This window comes from Corythoichthys intestinalis, chromosome 3, assembly GCF_030265065.1.
Source record: "Corythoichthys intestinalis isolate RoL2023-P3 chromosome 3, ASM3026506v1, whole genome shotgun sequence".
Taxonomy (NCBI): Eukaryota; Metazoa; Chordata; class Actinopteri; order Syngnathiformes; family Syngnathidae; genus Corythoichthys; species Corythoichthys intestinalis.
The window spans coordinates 27,869,837-27,887,984 of NC_080397.1; the positions used below are offsets into that span (position 1 = coordinate 27,869,837).

At 39.1% G+C, this 18,148-nt stretch overlaps 1 protein-coding gene across 1 annotated transcript in view; it reads right to left on the reverse strand.

The window, feature by feature from the left end:
• Positions 1-18,148, reverse strand: part of LOC130913368 (calsenilin) — an 86,242-nt gene that overhangs the window by 45,625 nt on the left and 22,469 nt on the right. Inside the window, exon 3 of the mRNA XM_057831938.1 lies at positions 8,567-8,741. Coding sequence (XP_057687921.1) covers positions 8,567-8,741 — 175 coding nt within the window. The remainder of the gene's footprint in view (positions 1-8,566; positions 8,742-18,148) is intronic.

The window sequence follows — 18,148 nt, forward strand, 5'->3', positions numbered from 1 at the left end:
GCATATTGATGAACTACCTTGACCAGACGTTCCAGCGATGAAGCCCACAAATCCGCGCAGCAGTTTGGCAATCTCCTTTTTGCAGGCTCCCCTGCAGGAATTCATCCTCTCAAGAATTAGGAAGATTTGGGATTTGACAAGACCCTAAATCGTCCAAGATTTTAACAATTTACCCTCAACACAACAGGTTACATTCCGCTTCCAGAGGTGCTTCTATTGGTTCAGTGATGCACTTCTCAAAGTGTTTGTCTCGTTTGATGTTCAAGTCTTGCTCCCTCTGGACATCTTTCCTCTCTCCTTTCTCACTTGTCTCCTCCACTTGTGTCAACATGACTCACGTGACATTGGGAACAGCGCGGACTTCCGGCCGCTGTCACTTTAGCATGACCTGGGCTCAACCACATCCTCCATCAGCTGGTAGAACACGCCAGCGTGTCTCAACCTTGAGTGAACGCAAGCTGTAGAAGTTGATTCTACAAAACTCCTGCGGTTATTGCCTCACTTCCGTACTCTAATCAGACTCATATTACAGTATGGCAGCTAAACTCTAATCTGAGTGAATGCCGCTGTTGTGCTAATCTTATCCAAACAGCACAAATCATCACAACACAGACTAAAAGATGCACATACAGTATGTCTGAAAACTGTCGGTGTTTATGCTTCATCATTAGCAGTGGTAAATGTGGGACAATTTGGTGCTATGGCACAGTAGGGGAAAATAAGGTGCATGTATACTCATAAGAGAAATATAGGCGGGATTAAGAGGAAAAATACACGTGGTAATCTAAACTAGCTAACTACCGCAAAGAAACAGCAAATTAATAGCATAACACAGCGACTTGGACAAAGACCAAAGTGAAAACCAAAACTATATAGACACTCATGTGAATGAAACAAGACTTCGTTATTGACCTCTGTTTTCTTCATGCTACTCCATCTTTAACAACGAAATGATCAGATATTAGCACTTAGATGAGGTTTTCCAGCACTTATGTATTATATTGACAACATACATTCAAAACACTTGTAACAATCCAGCCAGTTACAGCCACAGCCTATACTTTTAAGGGAACTCGGATAACCATTAACGTTTTGCCATTACACAAGGCATATCATCTAAAACAGTTAGCCACTTTAAAATTTAAATTCTCGTTATTGACCTGATGAATATTCCAGAACTTCTTCATTTAAGTCGTTTTACCTTTATTCACTTCCTTTGGCTTAAACGCCGTTTTAGATTCCATACAGACACATAGACAAATCAAACAAACACTTGTGGTTTGACTGACTCGGTAGATGCTGCTTGTGTGTAAAAGAAAGCGGGGCCAGCATTGGGTGATACTGCGCTGTGATTTGTTGAGTGTGTCAACGCTTACACATGAGAGAGCCATCCAGACTGGTCATATGAAAATGATATCGAGTCCGCAACACTACCTTTATATACTCAAAGCCCTTCACTGGCTTCCAGTCGTGTTTAGAATTAAATTTAAAATCCTCCTTACATTTAAGACCATTGTTTGGGGCCATCTCATCTCACAGATGCTCTGGTTCCATTCCACCCCAACAGAACACTTCGTTCTCAGAATGCAGGTCTACTGGTAGTTCCCAGGGTCTCTAAAAGTACAGTAGGCGCTAGAGCCTTTAATTACCAAGCTCCTGTATTATGGAATCAGCTTCCAGCTAATATTAAAGAGGCCGACAAAGTCTGTACAGTTAAGATTAGACTAAAAACGTTCCTTTTTGACAAAGCTCATGGTCAGGCTAGTTGAAAACAGACTAGACTCACAGTTCAGTCTCAGCTGCCCTAGGAGCTATAATGCTGGGGGAAGTACAGCCACTGAGTCCTATCCCCTGTTTTACACTCTACTTACCACTTGTTCTTACTTTATTTCTCTTTTTCTAATTCTAATATCTAGTTGACTAATCTTTACATCACTAGTCACCCGGTGTCCCCTTTCCCCCCTCCCCTCTGGGGAAGGGCTACTTTTTCAGCCGTAGTCGCCTGACTATCCTGACCTCTTGATGGATGGACGTCCTCATTGCCTCCCCCCGTCTCATCTGGCTAGACGGACCTCCTCATGTTCCCTTACTCCACTGCATCTCTACAAACTGGAACTCCTTCTACTACTACCCATCATCAGTCCTGGTGCATCTATAGCCTATCTGTCCTGGGAGTTGATCTCTCTGTGGTTGTCCCCAAGGTTTCTCTTTTTTCCCCATGGGTTTTTTTTTTTTTAGTTTTTCCTTGCCGCCATGGAGAGTCTAAGGATGGGGTATGCCCAGGACATGGACTCATCTCATTCATCTACTGTATCTGACTGTGTATCAAAATGACTATGTAAAGCCCTCTGAGACAAACCTGTTGTGATATAGAGGCTATACAAATAAAATTGAATTGAATATACAATCTATGGTCGCGACTGAAACCAATCGCCCGCCTGTGTGACTTTCGTGGTTTTATTTTCTGATACGCATTCTTTATTTACAGTGGTACCTCGACATGCGAATTTAATTCGTTCCAGGACCTGGTTTGTATGTCGAAATGGTATGACGAGAGGGATTTCCCCATCAGAATACATTTTACAGTGTTACCTGTTACGAACGTCTCTACAAACGATATTATCAGGTTATGACATGCCTAAACGGGAGGGCATTTGGGTAGGTGGGAAAAACTGAGATACTTGCATGTAATTGGGTAAAATAGTGCTGCCATTTGAAAATGTCTGACAACGGCTACTTCGTAGACTTCCAGGAAATATTGAGTTTTATTTAAATTTGTCTCCACTATTACTCAACGAAAAATGTATATTCTATTTCCTTTGTTCCACAAGATTATTTCAAGTGAGACGTACATGATCAAGGTGTTTTCTATACCTTTGATAATATTAGACAGTTACACTCAGTGCCCAGTGAATGACCTGTATAGCTAAATTGTAATCATAGCATCTTCCATTGTAATGCCACTAGCAATGACATTTTTAATTGCATACTTGATATACCGTACACCTGCTAGCTGCTTCAACCTCACCACTGAGTGCAAACATCCACTGCTGCCCTCCCTCCAATACACATCTCCATCTCAATGCTGCTATTTTTAGCTGCCGGCCATTATCAGGGTGAGGGCAAATCCGAAAACAATACTGAATCCCGCGGCATTACCGGCAACGAATAGACTGCTGTGCTTTCTCCCACTGCGTGACTTCTGTGAGCTGCACTTTCCATCACCGTGGTACTCTCTGTCACCTTTCTCCTCAATGATCTGTTCACAAGATGCAGACAGAAACTTCAAACCGCATAAAATGACAGGAGTGAAGTGGGGGAAACATCCACAGAGTTAGGACTAAGGACTATTTTCAGCATAAATCTCCTTAGAGGCGAGCTATGGGTATAGTATGGGTATGGCACTTCCACTCGCCAATAATCAACATAAATCATCTAATCCAGTGGCGTCAAATGTTCGGGCCGCGGGGGGTTTCTGTCTGACAGGCACCTTGTAGGTCATGCATACTGTACTTGTTACAGTACATGCTTTATTTTTTACATTGTTGATGTAATACTATAGATTTGTGATTTGTGTGATCGGATTTGTGCACTACTGCACTTGGCTCACTTTCGTGTCCACAGTAACATTCATTCATTTTGCATCATATTTCAATGCCAGGGCAGGGTTTGACCTCCAATCCATTTTGACTGGGAGGGGGTGATTCCCCCTCCCAGTCAAAATGGATTGGATGTATAGCGTCATCGATAGCAGCCAATGAGTTAACTTATTTGGCAAAAATAAGTAGTCCCACCCACATGAGATTTAATTGCTATAAATGTGAACCAAAATGTGCTTGACACCCCTGATGGTATCCCTTTAAAGATGACGCACTCGTCACATCCCACATGGAGATATCCCTGTGCTGAAAACTACCCTAATTTTTGCACTATAAAGCACACCTGACTATAAGCTTCCACCCATCAAATTTGGCACGAAAACAGCATTTGTTCATAGATAAGCCGTACTGGACTATAAGCTGCAGCTATCCTCACTGTGTTATTGGATATTCAAACCAAAAGATATTAACCGGAAACACTTTATTTGACAGCGGTATCGTACGACTGTTATAAGACCAAATGAAGCACCATAAAACTTTGAACCAATTGGCTGCAAAGCTTCATTGCTTCAAGAAGATTAACTAATTCAATCCCAGCCATTTTCACCGGTGCAACCCCCTTCGCTCCTGGCCGTTTTACTGGATTTTGACTGATTTTTGCAAGGTCCACAGAAAATTCTATTCTATTGCTATGTAAACATGGAACACACCAAAAGAAAGATTAGACTCTCTTCTTTCAGCAGAAAATAAAGTTAGTTCATATCTTTTTCCATTCTTTAGAAATCAGCGTTAGAAAATAGCTTAGTTTGAGCAATTTTCCAATTTCTGATGAAAAAACAGAGAAATTGAGCTTTTGTGAAAGCATACATTTCAAACATAACTTTGACTTTAACACAGCTATTTTTTGTGTATATATATATATATATATATATATATATATATATATATATATATATATATATATATATATATATATATATATATATATATATATATGTATGTGTGTGTGTGTGTGTGTGTATACATACAGTGGGGAGAACAAGTATTTGATACAATGCCAATGGGTTTTCCCAGTACATGGTCGAAATTTATTTCGACCAAGTATCAAATACTTGTTCTCCCCACTGTATATAGGTGTGCATATAAGTGGTCCGCATGTGCGCATGCGTACTGCACATAGACAAACGCGCTGGCCCTCAACGACTTCCATACGCTTTTGCGTGCCGTACCGATGGCTGACCACTGTATTTGCGGCAGACACGAGAAAATCACTTCTCAAAATGTCAAAGAGGCAGGCCCCACTGAGTAATTATTTCCATGTTCCCCCACCCCCGTCAAAAGACAGGCAGACGGCAGAGACGTCACCGGAAATAAAGAAAAAAAGGACTTTTGCTGAAAAGTGGCTGCAGGAGTTACCATGACTAGAAGCAAATGATGCTCGCACGGAAATGTGGTACAAAATTTGCCGTGAGAATCCCAATGTCGCTGATAAGAGCAGCGCATTTTATGTAGGGTCAAAGAATTTCAGCCATCCAAACTTTGAAAAGTACGAAAAAAACAGAGCATGTGGCAATTAAGCAAACTATCGATGTCAGACAGGACCCCACACGCCCTATGGACATGTGGCGGAATAAAGCTAATAAAGAACAGTGCCATGCACTGACAAACATGTTTTTGCTCGCATTTCACAAAGCTAAACATGCACGTTCAATGAGCTCTTATGAGGAGGACATCCCCCTTTTACAAAGGCTTGGAAATAATGTGGGAGCAGCATAATGCCCTTTATTTTGAATTAGTGCTTTTATGTTTATTTCTTTACATTTCACTTCAAAGTAATGGCAATTTTGTTGTGCCAGTTGATAATCAAGCATTAATTGTTAATATAATTAATTAAAGGTAATTGGCTCTAAGTAAAGCTTGTCATAATTTTATCGCATCAGGCGGGTTGGCTTTCAAGCTCAATGAGACCAAGTCACATGTGCACCCCTGTATATACTGTACAGTGGGGAGAACAAGTATTTGATATACTTCCAATGGGAAAAGCCATTGGCAGTGTATCAAATACTTGTTCTCCCCACTATATATACTGGACTGTCTCAGAAAATTAGAATACACAATATTCTAATTTTTTTGAGACAGTCCTGTGTATATATACAGGACTGTCTCAGGAAATTAGAATACACAATATTCTAATTTCCTGAGACAGTCAGGAAATTAGAATATTGTGTATTCCTGAGACAGTCAGGAAATTAGAATATTGTGTATTCTAATTTCCTGAGACAGTCCTGTATATATACACAGGACTGTCTCAAAAAATTAGAATATTGTGTATTCTAATTTTCTGAGACAGTCCAGTATACATATACATACATTATACATATACATATTAAGGGTGTAACGGTACATGTATTTGTATTGAACCGTTTCAGTACGTGGTGCTCGGTCCGAAATAGAGGTGTACCGAACAAGTTTCTGACGTAATGTAATCCTTACTTTTCGAGGCTGTGAGTCGATGGGGTTACAGTTTCTTTGTGTAGATTATATCTACTCTGTCTTCTCTACTATAATAAGGACCAACACGGTAGGACAGTATAACCCAGAAACGTCGACAACGTGGCCGCCGCGAGAACGCATTGAAATGCGGGCGTTAAAGTCAATCAGCCAATGCACACCAGTCACAGTGCGGCTGCGTGTTAGATGCGTCCCAGAAGTGGCTCAGAAGCGTCTCAACACGACGCACGCGAGACGCGACCCTCCTGTGTCAATACTACTACCAGTAGCTAGGAACGGGCAGACCGGAAGTCACTCGTGTAAAAATACGGTGGATCCGGTCGATTTTCAAACTAATATGCAATCGTAACTGACTTTTTGAGTCCATCAGATCTCTTGAGTGGTAGATCGGGGCACAGTTGACTTGTCTTTGTTGATTTACTGCTGTCTTCTCTGCTATAATAACCAACACGGCCCCGTGTTTAATACAAAACCCTCCTACCACAACAAAACAAGTAGGAACTAATATTCACATTGGAACTTAAGTTATACAACATAAAATATACAATATAAATGAATACATCACATGTGTAAAATATAAACACATAAAAAAATAAATAATAGCCCATTTAAATAAAATAAATTGAAATGAGCTAAAACACCTGTAATTAAATAATAAGAATAATACACAGATCATGCTTACACAATTAAATTTATTAATTTCTGAGTGGCACTTTAACTTCCACCAATCCACCAATAAAGCTTTTGAAAACCGTTCATAAGAAAAAAAAAAACATTCATTAAGGCATTTCATTTGTAAAATACATGTTAAAATCTTCGCAATTGGGATTGCTTTTCTCTTTAGTACAGGACTTGTTTTTTCTTCTTTCAGAAAGAAAGCTGACCAGTACGCGGGGTCTGAAAGGCAAATTGTTGTTGGATTATCTTTAAATACCTGCTACTTTTTGAGCAGAATTCTAGCTTTGTATTGGCTAATGTTCCTATTGTTTAAAAGCACAAAGGTGTTTAATAAACAACGAGCACATTTACATTTTTCATTTTGTTTTCTTACTGTACCGAAAATGAACCGAACCGTGACTTCAAAACTGAAGTACGTACGGAACCGAGATTTTTTTGTGTACCGTTACACCCCTATATATATATACATATATATACAGTGGGGAGAACAAGTATTTGATACACTGTCAATGGGCTTTCCCATTGGTAGTGTATCAAATACTTGTTCTCCCCACTGTATTTATATATATATATATATATATATATATATATATATATATATATATATATATATATATATATATATATATATATATATATATATATATATATATATATATATATATATATAGATACACACACACACGCGCACACACACACACACACATATATATGTATATATATATATGTGTATGTGTGTATATATACACACGTGTATGTATGTATACATATGTATGTGTGTGTGTGGGGGTGTGTGTATATATATATATATATATATATTCTTTGTTCTGTTAGAGTCGGGGGGGAATCACGCATTTTGATGCGACAATTTGACAGGCAAAAAAGTCATGAAAGTTAAACCGATTGTGTGCCTATGAGACTAGGGGTAGCAGCAATTTCACTTTCAGGATTAAGTTTGCCCCCACACATATATTTGTATACACATTAAGTTGGGAGAGACTGGCTTCTGGCTGAGATCTCTAATGCCCCTTTCTGCGCAATCCGCAATGGGCACCGAATTGAACCATATTTTTGCGACGTACGTTTGAAGTGTCCTAGATCAATGTGTGAATGCACCATAAGCTAATCACAGTTCGTTCATATCAAGCGAGCTTACGAGTTAGTGGAGAGCTAGATGCACTCATCAAAACAGCCAGAAATAGCTCACGAGACATACAGTAGGTCCCCGACCCCTGCCTTTGCCTTACTCAACCCTTGAGTGTCGATCGAACCCAGGTTAAACCCCACGATATACGCACGATATACAGTATGAAAGGACTTTACTGGACATACAGTAGTAGCACAGTTCATGTTATTAAGACTCATGGGAACAGTTCAACAGAAAAAATACAATCTGCCATTAAGCAAGAGAAGTGGGGACATCCAATAACATTAACTCCATTCTTGGCACCACTAGGGGACGCACTGTGATAACTGAGCGCAGGAGTCCAATTTAACAGACGGCAGGGTTAATGAGAGCCCTGAGAGTAAATTCCACCTTGTGAGTTTACGAGCAAGTGGCATAGAATCATTTTGATAAATGGGCTTAGCCACTGAGTGATATCCCCTGGTACTTGACGCTGAGGTCAGCTGAGCAGCACAATGAGTGGCTGCCCTCCTTCGCGAAGGTTACGCAAATCAGTAATCAATTAACACCTTGTCAGTCAAACTGTTGGTTCATCGCCTCTTTAGAAGTCAGCACATCCTAACAAACAGAATCGACTCGGTCTCCCTCCTACCTTTGTCCTGAGGCTGCGTGCTGGCGATAATCCACTTGACCAGGCAGCACTTCATCAGAGCTTTGCGAGAGAACCTCGGTTTCTGCCATTTCCCAGACTCTTTCCCTCGCCCCGGTGCGGGGTCTACACCGTTGGGATCTCCCAGTAGGCTGCCATCAACCACTTTACCGTCAGCCTGCAGGGAATATTGGGAAATCAAAAGGGAGGAAGAGGAGACACGCAGCGAGTGCTTGGGTCAATATGGAAAGAGCTAAAGCGAAGGATGAATTAACCATGCCTGTGAGTAAAAATTAGTCTATTATCTCGTGTTAATTCACAAATGCTTCTTTAAAAAAAAATATGTAAGAATTTACAGTAGTCATGCACTTATCCAGCTGTCTATCAAAGCGATTTGTACTAAATTTTCTGGACTATAAATATCACTTAATGTTAATGTTAGTCAGTCCATTCCTCCCTCTTTTTGTTTTTTGTTAGGGACAAACAAAGAAAGGAAACTACCTGAATAAAGTCAACATACAGTGGTATGAAGAAGTATCTGAACCTTTTGGAATTTCTCACATTTCTGCATTTAATAAACATCAAATATCATCTGATCTTTGTCAAAATCACACAAATGAAAAAACAGTGTCTGCTTTCTCTAAAACCACCCAAACATTTATAGGTTTTCTTATTTTAATGAGGATAGTGCGCAAATAATGACAGAAGAGGGAAAAATAAGCACATCTACCAGGACTAATCTTTGAACATTCTTATCTACAAAACTGCTGTAGTTCAGTCAGATTCCTGGAATGTCTGGCATGAATCTCTGTCCTTAGGTCATACCACAGCATCTCAATGGGGTTCAAGTCTGGACTTTGACTTGGCCTCTCCAGAACGTGTATTTTGTTCTTCTGAAACCATTCTGAAGTTGATTTACTTCTGTGTTTTGGATCATTGTCTTGTTGTAGCACCCATCCTCTTTTTAGCTTCAACTGCCTTGGGTTTTCCTGCAAAACATCCCAATAAACTTTTGAACTCATTCTTCCATTAATGATTGCCAGTTGTCCAGGCCCTAAGGAAGCAAAACAGCTCCAAATCATGTTGCTCCCTCCACCATGCTTAAAAATGGGGATGAGGTGTTGATGTTGGTGAGATGTTCCATTTTTCCTCCACACATGACGTTGTGTGTCTCCCAAAAAAATTCAACTTTGGTTTTATCAGTTCACAAAATATTTTGCCAAAACGTCTGTGGAGTGTCCCAGCGCCATTTTGCGAACATTAAACGAGCAACAATGTTTTTTTAGACAGCAGTGATTTCCTCCGTGGAGTCTTCCCATGAACACTATTCTTGGCCTTAGTTTTACATATAGTTGATGTGTGCACAGAGATATTGGACTGTGTCAGTGATTTCTGTAAGTTTTTAGCAGACACAGGGTTCTTTTTTTTACCTCTCTAAGTATTCTGCGCTGAACTCTTGGCGTCATCTTTGGTGGACAGCCCCTCCTTGGAAGAGAAGCAACAGTGCCAAACTCTCTCCATTTGTGGACAACTTCTCTGACTGTCGATTGATGAACATCCATGCTCTTTGTCTCCTTAAGCAGAGGGTTCACTTACTTATTTTTCCCCCCACTGTCATTGTTATATGATCATTAAAATATGAAAACCTATAAATGTTTGGGTGGTTTTAGTTAAAGCCGACTCTGTTTCTTTCATCTGTATGATTTTGACAAAGATCAGATCACATTTGATGGTGATTTTATGCAGAAATGTGAGAAATTCCAAAAGGTTCAGATACTTTTTCATACCACTGTATGTTTTTTTTCCCCACACTGACATACTATTGATGAAAACTAACGTCAAGAGATATATGGAAGTGATATGGAGTCCTATCGAAAGTTTGGCAAAGTTAAAGTAAGGTAGTTATATTTTGCCTGGGAAAGAGTTTAATGGAATAACTGTTATGGTACGCATATTTAGCCTGATCTAGTCATTGTAAATACTAAAATGTTCAATGTTTAAGGTTTGTTTTTCATCTCAGATTAAATTAAAATCCCATTGGAATGCAGTTTACAATCAAATGTGGCTTACATGTTTTTTTATTTTTCCTCTTCAATGTACATTGTTTTGACTGGTGTGACTCAGGTAAGATTTATTGTCCAAAAAATACTGTAATTCCCAAATGGATTTCAAATTTTAAATGAAACATGAAAGTGACAAATTACATCCAAAAGTATTAATCGTATTTCGCGATACAAGCATACTCTAGCAGCTGATGTTTTTGTTATTATCATATGTAAAACAGTGCTCAAAATTATTCATTTAGAGGAAATGATACAAATATTTACCCTTTTTTTCATCAGGAAAACTAAATACCCAAAAATGTTTTCATTACCGTCTTGCACACCCTCATACAAAAACCATGGTTTTATTTATTTAGTGATATTATTATTATTATTATTATTAAATCTACTTAGACATGACATTGACTTTTTGTGAACCACTTTCACTTAATTCTATTTAGTCAAACACACCAATTTAACTCAATATTTTTGCACATAACTAACAGTGTTGTTGAACCAGTTGGTACATGAAGTAATATGTCCCCCTCAAAATTCAGAGGAGTGTTGAACTCCCATCTTCTCATCTTACTTAGCAATATGAAATGATATAACAACAGTAATCCAATTCAGCGCCATTCTACGCCCCTGCAAAGTGCAACCACAATCATCATCAATCATCTTCTAAGGTTTACGGAGGTGAGCCTAACAAAGTGAAATCAAAGCCCCTGTATAGCAGCATAATCATAGAGTGATCCATCCACATGTGTCGACACACGCCGTTAACATTCATTTCAATTGCACACAACTGGGTCAAATATCACCTCCTGTTTTTAAATGTAAATAAAACCTTCAGAGGGGCACCAGTTGGCATTTTAGACTGCGAGTTTTCAAACACAACTCCAATTAGTACTGCGCAAAGTCAATACATTTCATTTAAATCCATTGCATTGAGCACACAAACAAGAATTTGCTCGTTATTTGCTTTGCACGGAATGTATCCTTTTCATTAGTTGTAAAGTACAAGGAAGCTCTGACACACTGCTCTTTTTTGTCGACATAAAATAAACAAAGTAAAATGCATGTCTGGGTATTTACAGAAGCAACCATTTGGGTGAATGCGATGAGCACAGAACAAACAGGCTGTGTTGAGGAGAAGAAGGCAAAGCATTACAGAAGGAGCTGGAGCGAGAACATGAGGGATTTTAAAACAGTCATTTGATCCCATGGGTGCATGGCCATGCAAATAAATGTCTTTGTATGGGGGAGAGGGAGAGCAAGACAGAGTGAGAGAGAGAGAGAATAGAAGGAGTGCAAGGAAAAGTGGCGAGAGGGCTATAAGCTCTGCCAGCGTTCCTGGAAGAAGTGAAGTCAATTAGCATAATGAATCCCGGCCTTATCCGAGAAGAGGAGCAGAGGACGAGCAGAGGGCAGCAGCGTGGAGATTTGTTTCAAAGGGAAACAAGGGGATCAACATTCAGTGTTGTTGTTTTAGTTGGACAGTATATATGATACTTTGATGAGTAAACTTATTGGTTGTCATTGGCGGCGATGACCAATCCCGTTTTAATTAACCTGTCCTGTTAGGCTGATTAGAGATAGAAAACGGTAAATCAGACCATCTTTAGAGGCTGAAACAGTTTTAATATGGGGATTTGGTGTCCTCCAAATCTGGTTGTTTATATTGTGTTGTTTATTCAGAGAATAAAGCTGAACAGAAAACTGTTTACGTGACTAAATATACAGTGTATCACAAAAGGGAGTATATCCCTCGCATTTCTGCAGATATTCAAGTATCTTTTCATGGGACAACACTGACAAAATGACACTTTGACACAATGAAAATTAGTCTGTGTGCAGCTTGTATAATGGCGTTAATTTATTTTCCCTTCAAAATAACTCCAAATATAGCCATTAATATCTAAACCCCTGGCAACAAAAGTGAGTATACCGCATGAGAACTACGTACATCCCTAAATGTCCAAATTGAGTACTGCTTGTCATTTTCCATCGATTATGTCATGTGACTCGTTACAGGAGTGCTCTCAGCATTGTTGCAGAGATTGAAGAGGTGGGGGGTCAGCCTGTTAGTGCTCAGACCATACACCGTACTCTACATCAAATTGGTGTGCATGGCTGTCACCCCATGAGGAAGCCTCTTCTGAAGACGGTACACAAGAAAGCCCGCAAACAGTTTGCTGAAGACATGTCAACAAAGCACATGGATTACTGGAACCATGTCCTATGGTCTGATGAGACGAAGATTAATTTGTTTGGTTCCGATGGTCTCAAGCACGTGTGGCGGCGACCAGGTGAGGAGTACAAAGATACGTGTGTCATGCCTACAGTCAAGCATGTTGGTGGGAATGACCCCCCCCCCCCCCCCAACCTCTTCAATCTCTGCAGCAATGCTGACAGCACTCTTGTAACGAGGAGGGAAAATGACGAGCAGTACTTAATTTGCACCTTTAGGGATGTACTTTTTCCCAAAGAGGTGTACTCACTTTTGTTGCCAGGGAATTAGATATTAATGTCTATATTTTGAGTTATTTTGAGGGGAAAATAAATTAACTCTTTTATATAAGCTGCATGCAGACTACTTTTCATTGTGTCTAAGTGTCATTTTGTCAGTGCTGTCCCATGAAAAGATATACTTAAATATCTGCAGAAATGCGAGGGGTGTACTCACTTTTGTGGTACACTGTACATATACATATGTATACTGTATGCTACCTAATATAAGTAGCATTGCTATTTTCATATGACTATTCTTACAAAGGAGGCACCATGTGGGGAGGGGATAGGGGAAGAAATGTCAGATAAGAGTGTGACTGGGGTGGTGTGTTGCTTATTTATTCATTTATTTAGGATCATGGTAACCACACATGTATTCCAAATATTAATATTATAGCCTATATAACACAAAATGTGATGTCCATGTATGTGGATGTTCTGGATTGGGTTACCTTTTTTTTTTTTTTTTTTTTTTTTTTTTAAAGTGAACAAAAATATTCACATGCCCTGTATAGGGTTCAACAAAAGGAAATACTGTTCACTTGATTCTGTGCTCTGGGACAACACAAGTGGTTCTCAATTTAATGCAGTAATGAGGCTTACACGTGACGATATACACATAACATCTCAATGAATTATTTAATAGGTTCAATGCAATTCAACATTTGTTCTCCTTGCAACATTGAAATTACGAATTAATATCATTTCGTATTAAAAAAGACAATAAAGCACACCAAACATTTTTTCCATTCATCTGTTTTTTGTAACGCTTCTCCTTTTTACGGTCACATGTGAATTGGAGTCTATATTATAGAAGCCCTATGAAACATTAATACTTTCAACCAACTGTGCCGGTACATATGCCGACACTTCCTAATGATTCATTTGCTCTATGACTCCACCAAAGCCCCATCACGTCGACAAATACACACTCAAGGGAATATCGACCACCATAAAACACAGTACTGTATCAGAAATAGGAATGTGTCCATATGTTACTTTGTAGTAGTGGTTGTAAATAAACAAGGAAAATTAAAACGATAACTGTATATTCTACGCGAGAGGACAATGTGTCATTTTGCAATACAAAACACCAGGTCAATTTCGAGCTGGTGCCTACCACGTTGCACATGTTTTGGAATCTGAAAGACCTGTCTTCACTATGAATGATGTATTGACACGGAGAGGGAGTTGCCTGTGGACAAACGCGGTGAAAGTGACACTTTTATTAAACTGCCAGAAAAGGTTGCACACATACAAGATATCCACTGAACAAACCGGATTCTAATTCCATCAAGGGAAGAACTGTGCCAACAAACGCTTTGTTGTTTGTTAAAGGGAATTTGAAGAAGCCTGCTTATTTGTGTAAAAGATAGCAATACAGTCATGTGAAAAAAATTAGGACACCCTAGGGAAGCCTGTGTGTTTTCTAACACATTTGGTCATATGGATATTTAATATCAATTTTAAGAATCTTGAGAGGTTCAAGTAATAGAACTGAAGAATCAAAACGGGAAAAAAATATTTTTTATAACTTTCTGTAAAACGTCATTTTAAATCAATCCAATTTCTCTTGAGGAATAAATTAAGACACCCCCACATTCAATCCCACTTAAAACGGCTAAACTCACACACAAGTGTATAACATCAGGTGCACATGATTAGAAAATCTTTACCCAGTGTTTTGAAGGAGGCTTGTCATATTTAAACCTCACATTTAGTTTGATGAGCCCCTGACTGTTGAAGTGAGAGAAAACACCATGGTGAGATCAAAGGAGCTGTCTGAGGGCTTCAGAAAGAAGATTGTAGATGCTTATGGGTCTTTTAGGGGATTTCAAAAGATCTCAAAAGAAAAGAAAATCCGCCATTCTACTGTCCGGAAAATAGTCTACAAGTGGAGGACATTCAAAACAACTGCCAACCTGCCCAGGTTTGGCCGTCCAAGCAAGTTCACCCTGAAATCAGACCGCAAGATGCTAAGAGAAGTCTCCAAAAACCCTAAAATGTCATCACGGGACCTACAACAGGCTCTTGCTACTGTTGATGTGAAAGTGCATTCCTCTACAATCAGAAAGAGACGTCACAAGTTTAACCTTCATGGGAGGTGTGCAAGGAGGAAACCTTTGCACTCCAAGCAGAACATGAAAGCTAGACTGAAGTTTGCCAGAGTGAATGTAGACAACGACCAGGACTTCTGGAATAACGTTCTTTGGACCGATGAATCTAAAATATAATTATTTGGACACCAGAACAGACGACATGTTTGGCATAAACCCAATACAGCATTCCAGGAAAAGGACCTCATACCAACTGTGAAGCATAGCGGTGGAAGTCTCATGGTTTGGGGATGCTTTGCTGCAGCAGGATCTAGCCAGCTAATCATCATAGAATCCACCATGAATTCTATCGTGTATCAGAGGGTGCTTGACAAACATGTGAGATCATCTGTGAACAAATTAAAGCTGAAGTGAAACTGGACCCTGCAACATGACAATGACCCAAAATATACCAGTAAATCCACAAAAGGACTGGCTGAAAAGGAAGAAATGGAGAGTCCTGGAATGGCCAAGTCAAAGCCCAGATCTTAATCCCATTGAGATGCTGTGGGGTGACTTGAAACGGGCTGTACATGCAAGAAACCTCTCAAACATCTCACAGCTGAAAGTATTCTGCGTTGAGGAGTGGGGTCAAATTTTCTTCAGACCGATGTCAAAGACTGGTAGATGGCTACAAAAAGCGTCTGACTTAAGTCATTTCAGCCAAAGGGGATAACACTAGCTATTAGGTGGTAGGGTGTCCTAACTTTTTCCTCAGTTAGAATACCGGTATCTATTTTTGTTTAAGTATTTGGTTTATTGAGTATAACAATGTGAATTTTTGTTGCCTGCAACTAAATCACTTTCTTTTGCAGAGATAAAGAAAATCAAATCAGATATTAATATGTGAAAATTTCTTAATAAAGAACTGAATATTTAATAGGGGTGTCCGAATTGTTCACATGACTGTATGCTGTCACATACTGTCCTTGTTTCAAAGCACACCCTTGCAAATGTCCACCAAATTACTTGGTCTAAATCACATCTTTGCTTAGTGCATAGCTGTGTTGTTTTTGTTAACGATGAGGTTATGAAAATGCTTCGGTGACAAATTAACGAGCCAAAAACGTGTCTTGGATGGTAGTAACTTGTTGAAATGATGGCCAGTTTTTGTCTGACGAGACGAAAATGCGACATAAGTTTCATTTGCTTATTGTACGCGTAGTCAGTCTGCATTGTATCCACGTTTGGTCGTGTCACTCATGTGACATGTACTGCCAAGGGTGTAGGTTTGGGTTCAACATTGGTAGGGATGATATAACAGCATAGCATGCATGCACAATTTTTGCTGGGGACAGGACATTAATAAGACCAGATAGATTGGGTAAGCGGGGGTCAGGGCTATATTTCTCACAAATATGAACCTAATTAATTGATAGGCTAACTGATAACTGCAAAATAAATCTGTATTGAATTATACCAGTGAGTTATACCACCATTATTTTCTGTTACGCCCCTTATAGGAAGACACTGTGCACTCATGCGCTGGTCCTCATGGGAAACGCCGTCTTCAAAAAACTACCACTTTTGCTTTTTGTATTATGCTCCTCACCTCTGGAACAAGTTACCTGAACGTCTGAAGTATGCTCAAACTGTTAGCTCCTTTAAATAAGGGCTAAATAGGCTTTTGGTTAGCACAGCATATCCATAACTGTCTATATATTTCAATGTATTTTCCATTGCTGATTTCAATTATTATTATTAGTAGTAGTAGTAGTAGTAGTATTTATTTATTATTTTTGTTATTCTATTCATGACTAAATGAGATTTTTATGTATAATTTTATTTCCTGTTTCGATTGTCTTTGTTTTTACGTTCTATTGATGTAATGTGATTTTTATGATCTTTATGTGATGTAAAGCACTTTGAATTGCCTTGTGTTGAATTGTGCTATATAAATAAATTAGCCTTGCCCACCAGCGTCGCTAAAATCGACCAAAACTGAAACGTTACCAAGTGTTGCTTTGAGACGACATAAACAAAACAAATATACAAATCGGGTAGAAGGGGGTAAACCTCGGATCACTACATTCCTCACAGTTTAATTAACGTTAGCAGCAGAAAATACATACAAAAGTGGAGGACACTTCTCTCTAAGAGCAGCTTCCTGCTCGAGTTTTGCAGGTTGGCAAATTCACACAGTTTAATGTTATGCAAACTCTGGTGCAGGTTCTAGCAAAATTTCAGAAGCAAAATTAGTGGTGTGTTCCCCACCTCCATAACATTGACGTCTTTTTACATTACTTACAGGGGTAAATATAAGTCTGAACATAATTAAAATAAGTCCCTTAATAATGGTAGGGTCAATTGTATCCTTATGACATATGGAAAGGCGATCTAAATTACCTACCGTATATAACTGAACTCATTATAAAATGCAAACAAAGTTGCTTAAAAGTTGGTGGGGACAACTTGAGCATCCTGGTTGATAATGTTATGTCCCTACCGTCCCTATGCAAAACTACGCCCTTGTGTACTGCACGTGTCCCTGCCTGAGGCAGTACACACAAAGGTGAAAGGTGATAATGGCTGCATCAGCACTATGATATATGTTTAGGTTTAAGATACAATCAGACCGAAAGAAGAATGGAGCGCATTGTCCCGGTGGGAAGACCGCGGACCACAAACTGGGTGGCAGCATATACTAATCTGAAGCGGCACCTAAACGTTCGCTCCACTGATATTTATTCAAAAGTAAATTGCAACAAGTCAATTTAAGATATAATTGGCATACAATTTCTTTCAGCAAATAATCCATTATAATTTTAATATATATTTTCCACATTTTGGTGTAAATGGAGTGCCGATTTCAGGCTAATATTTTAGCTGTTTGCACCGCTAACTTTAGCATGTTATGTTACGGGAAGAGCATTCGGGCAGCACACATGCTTTAACCCGTATTTGCACTGTCTAAACATATGTATTCATTTGTCAAT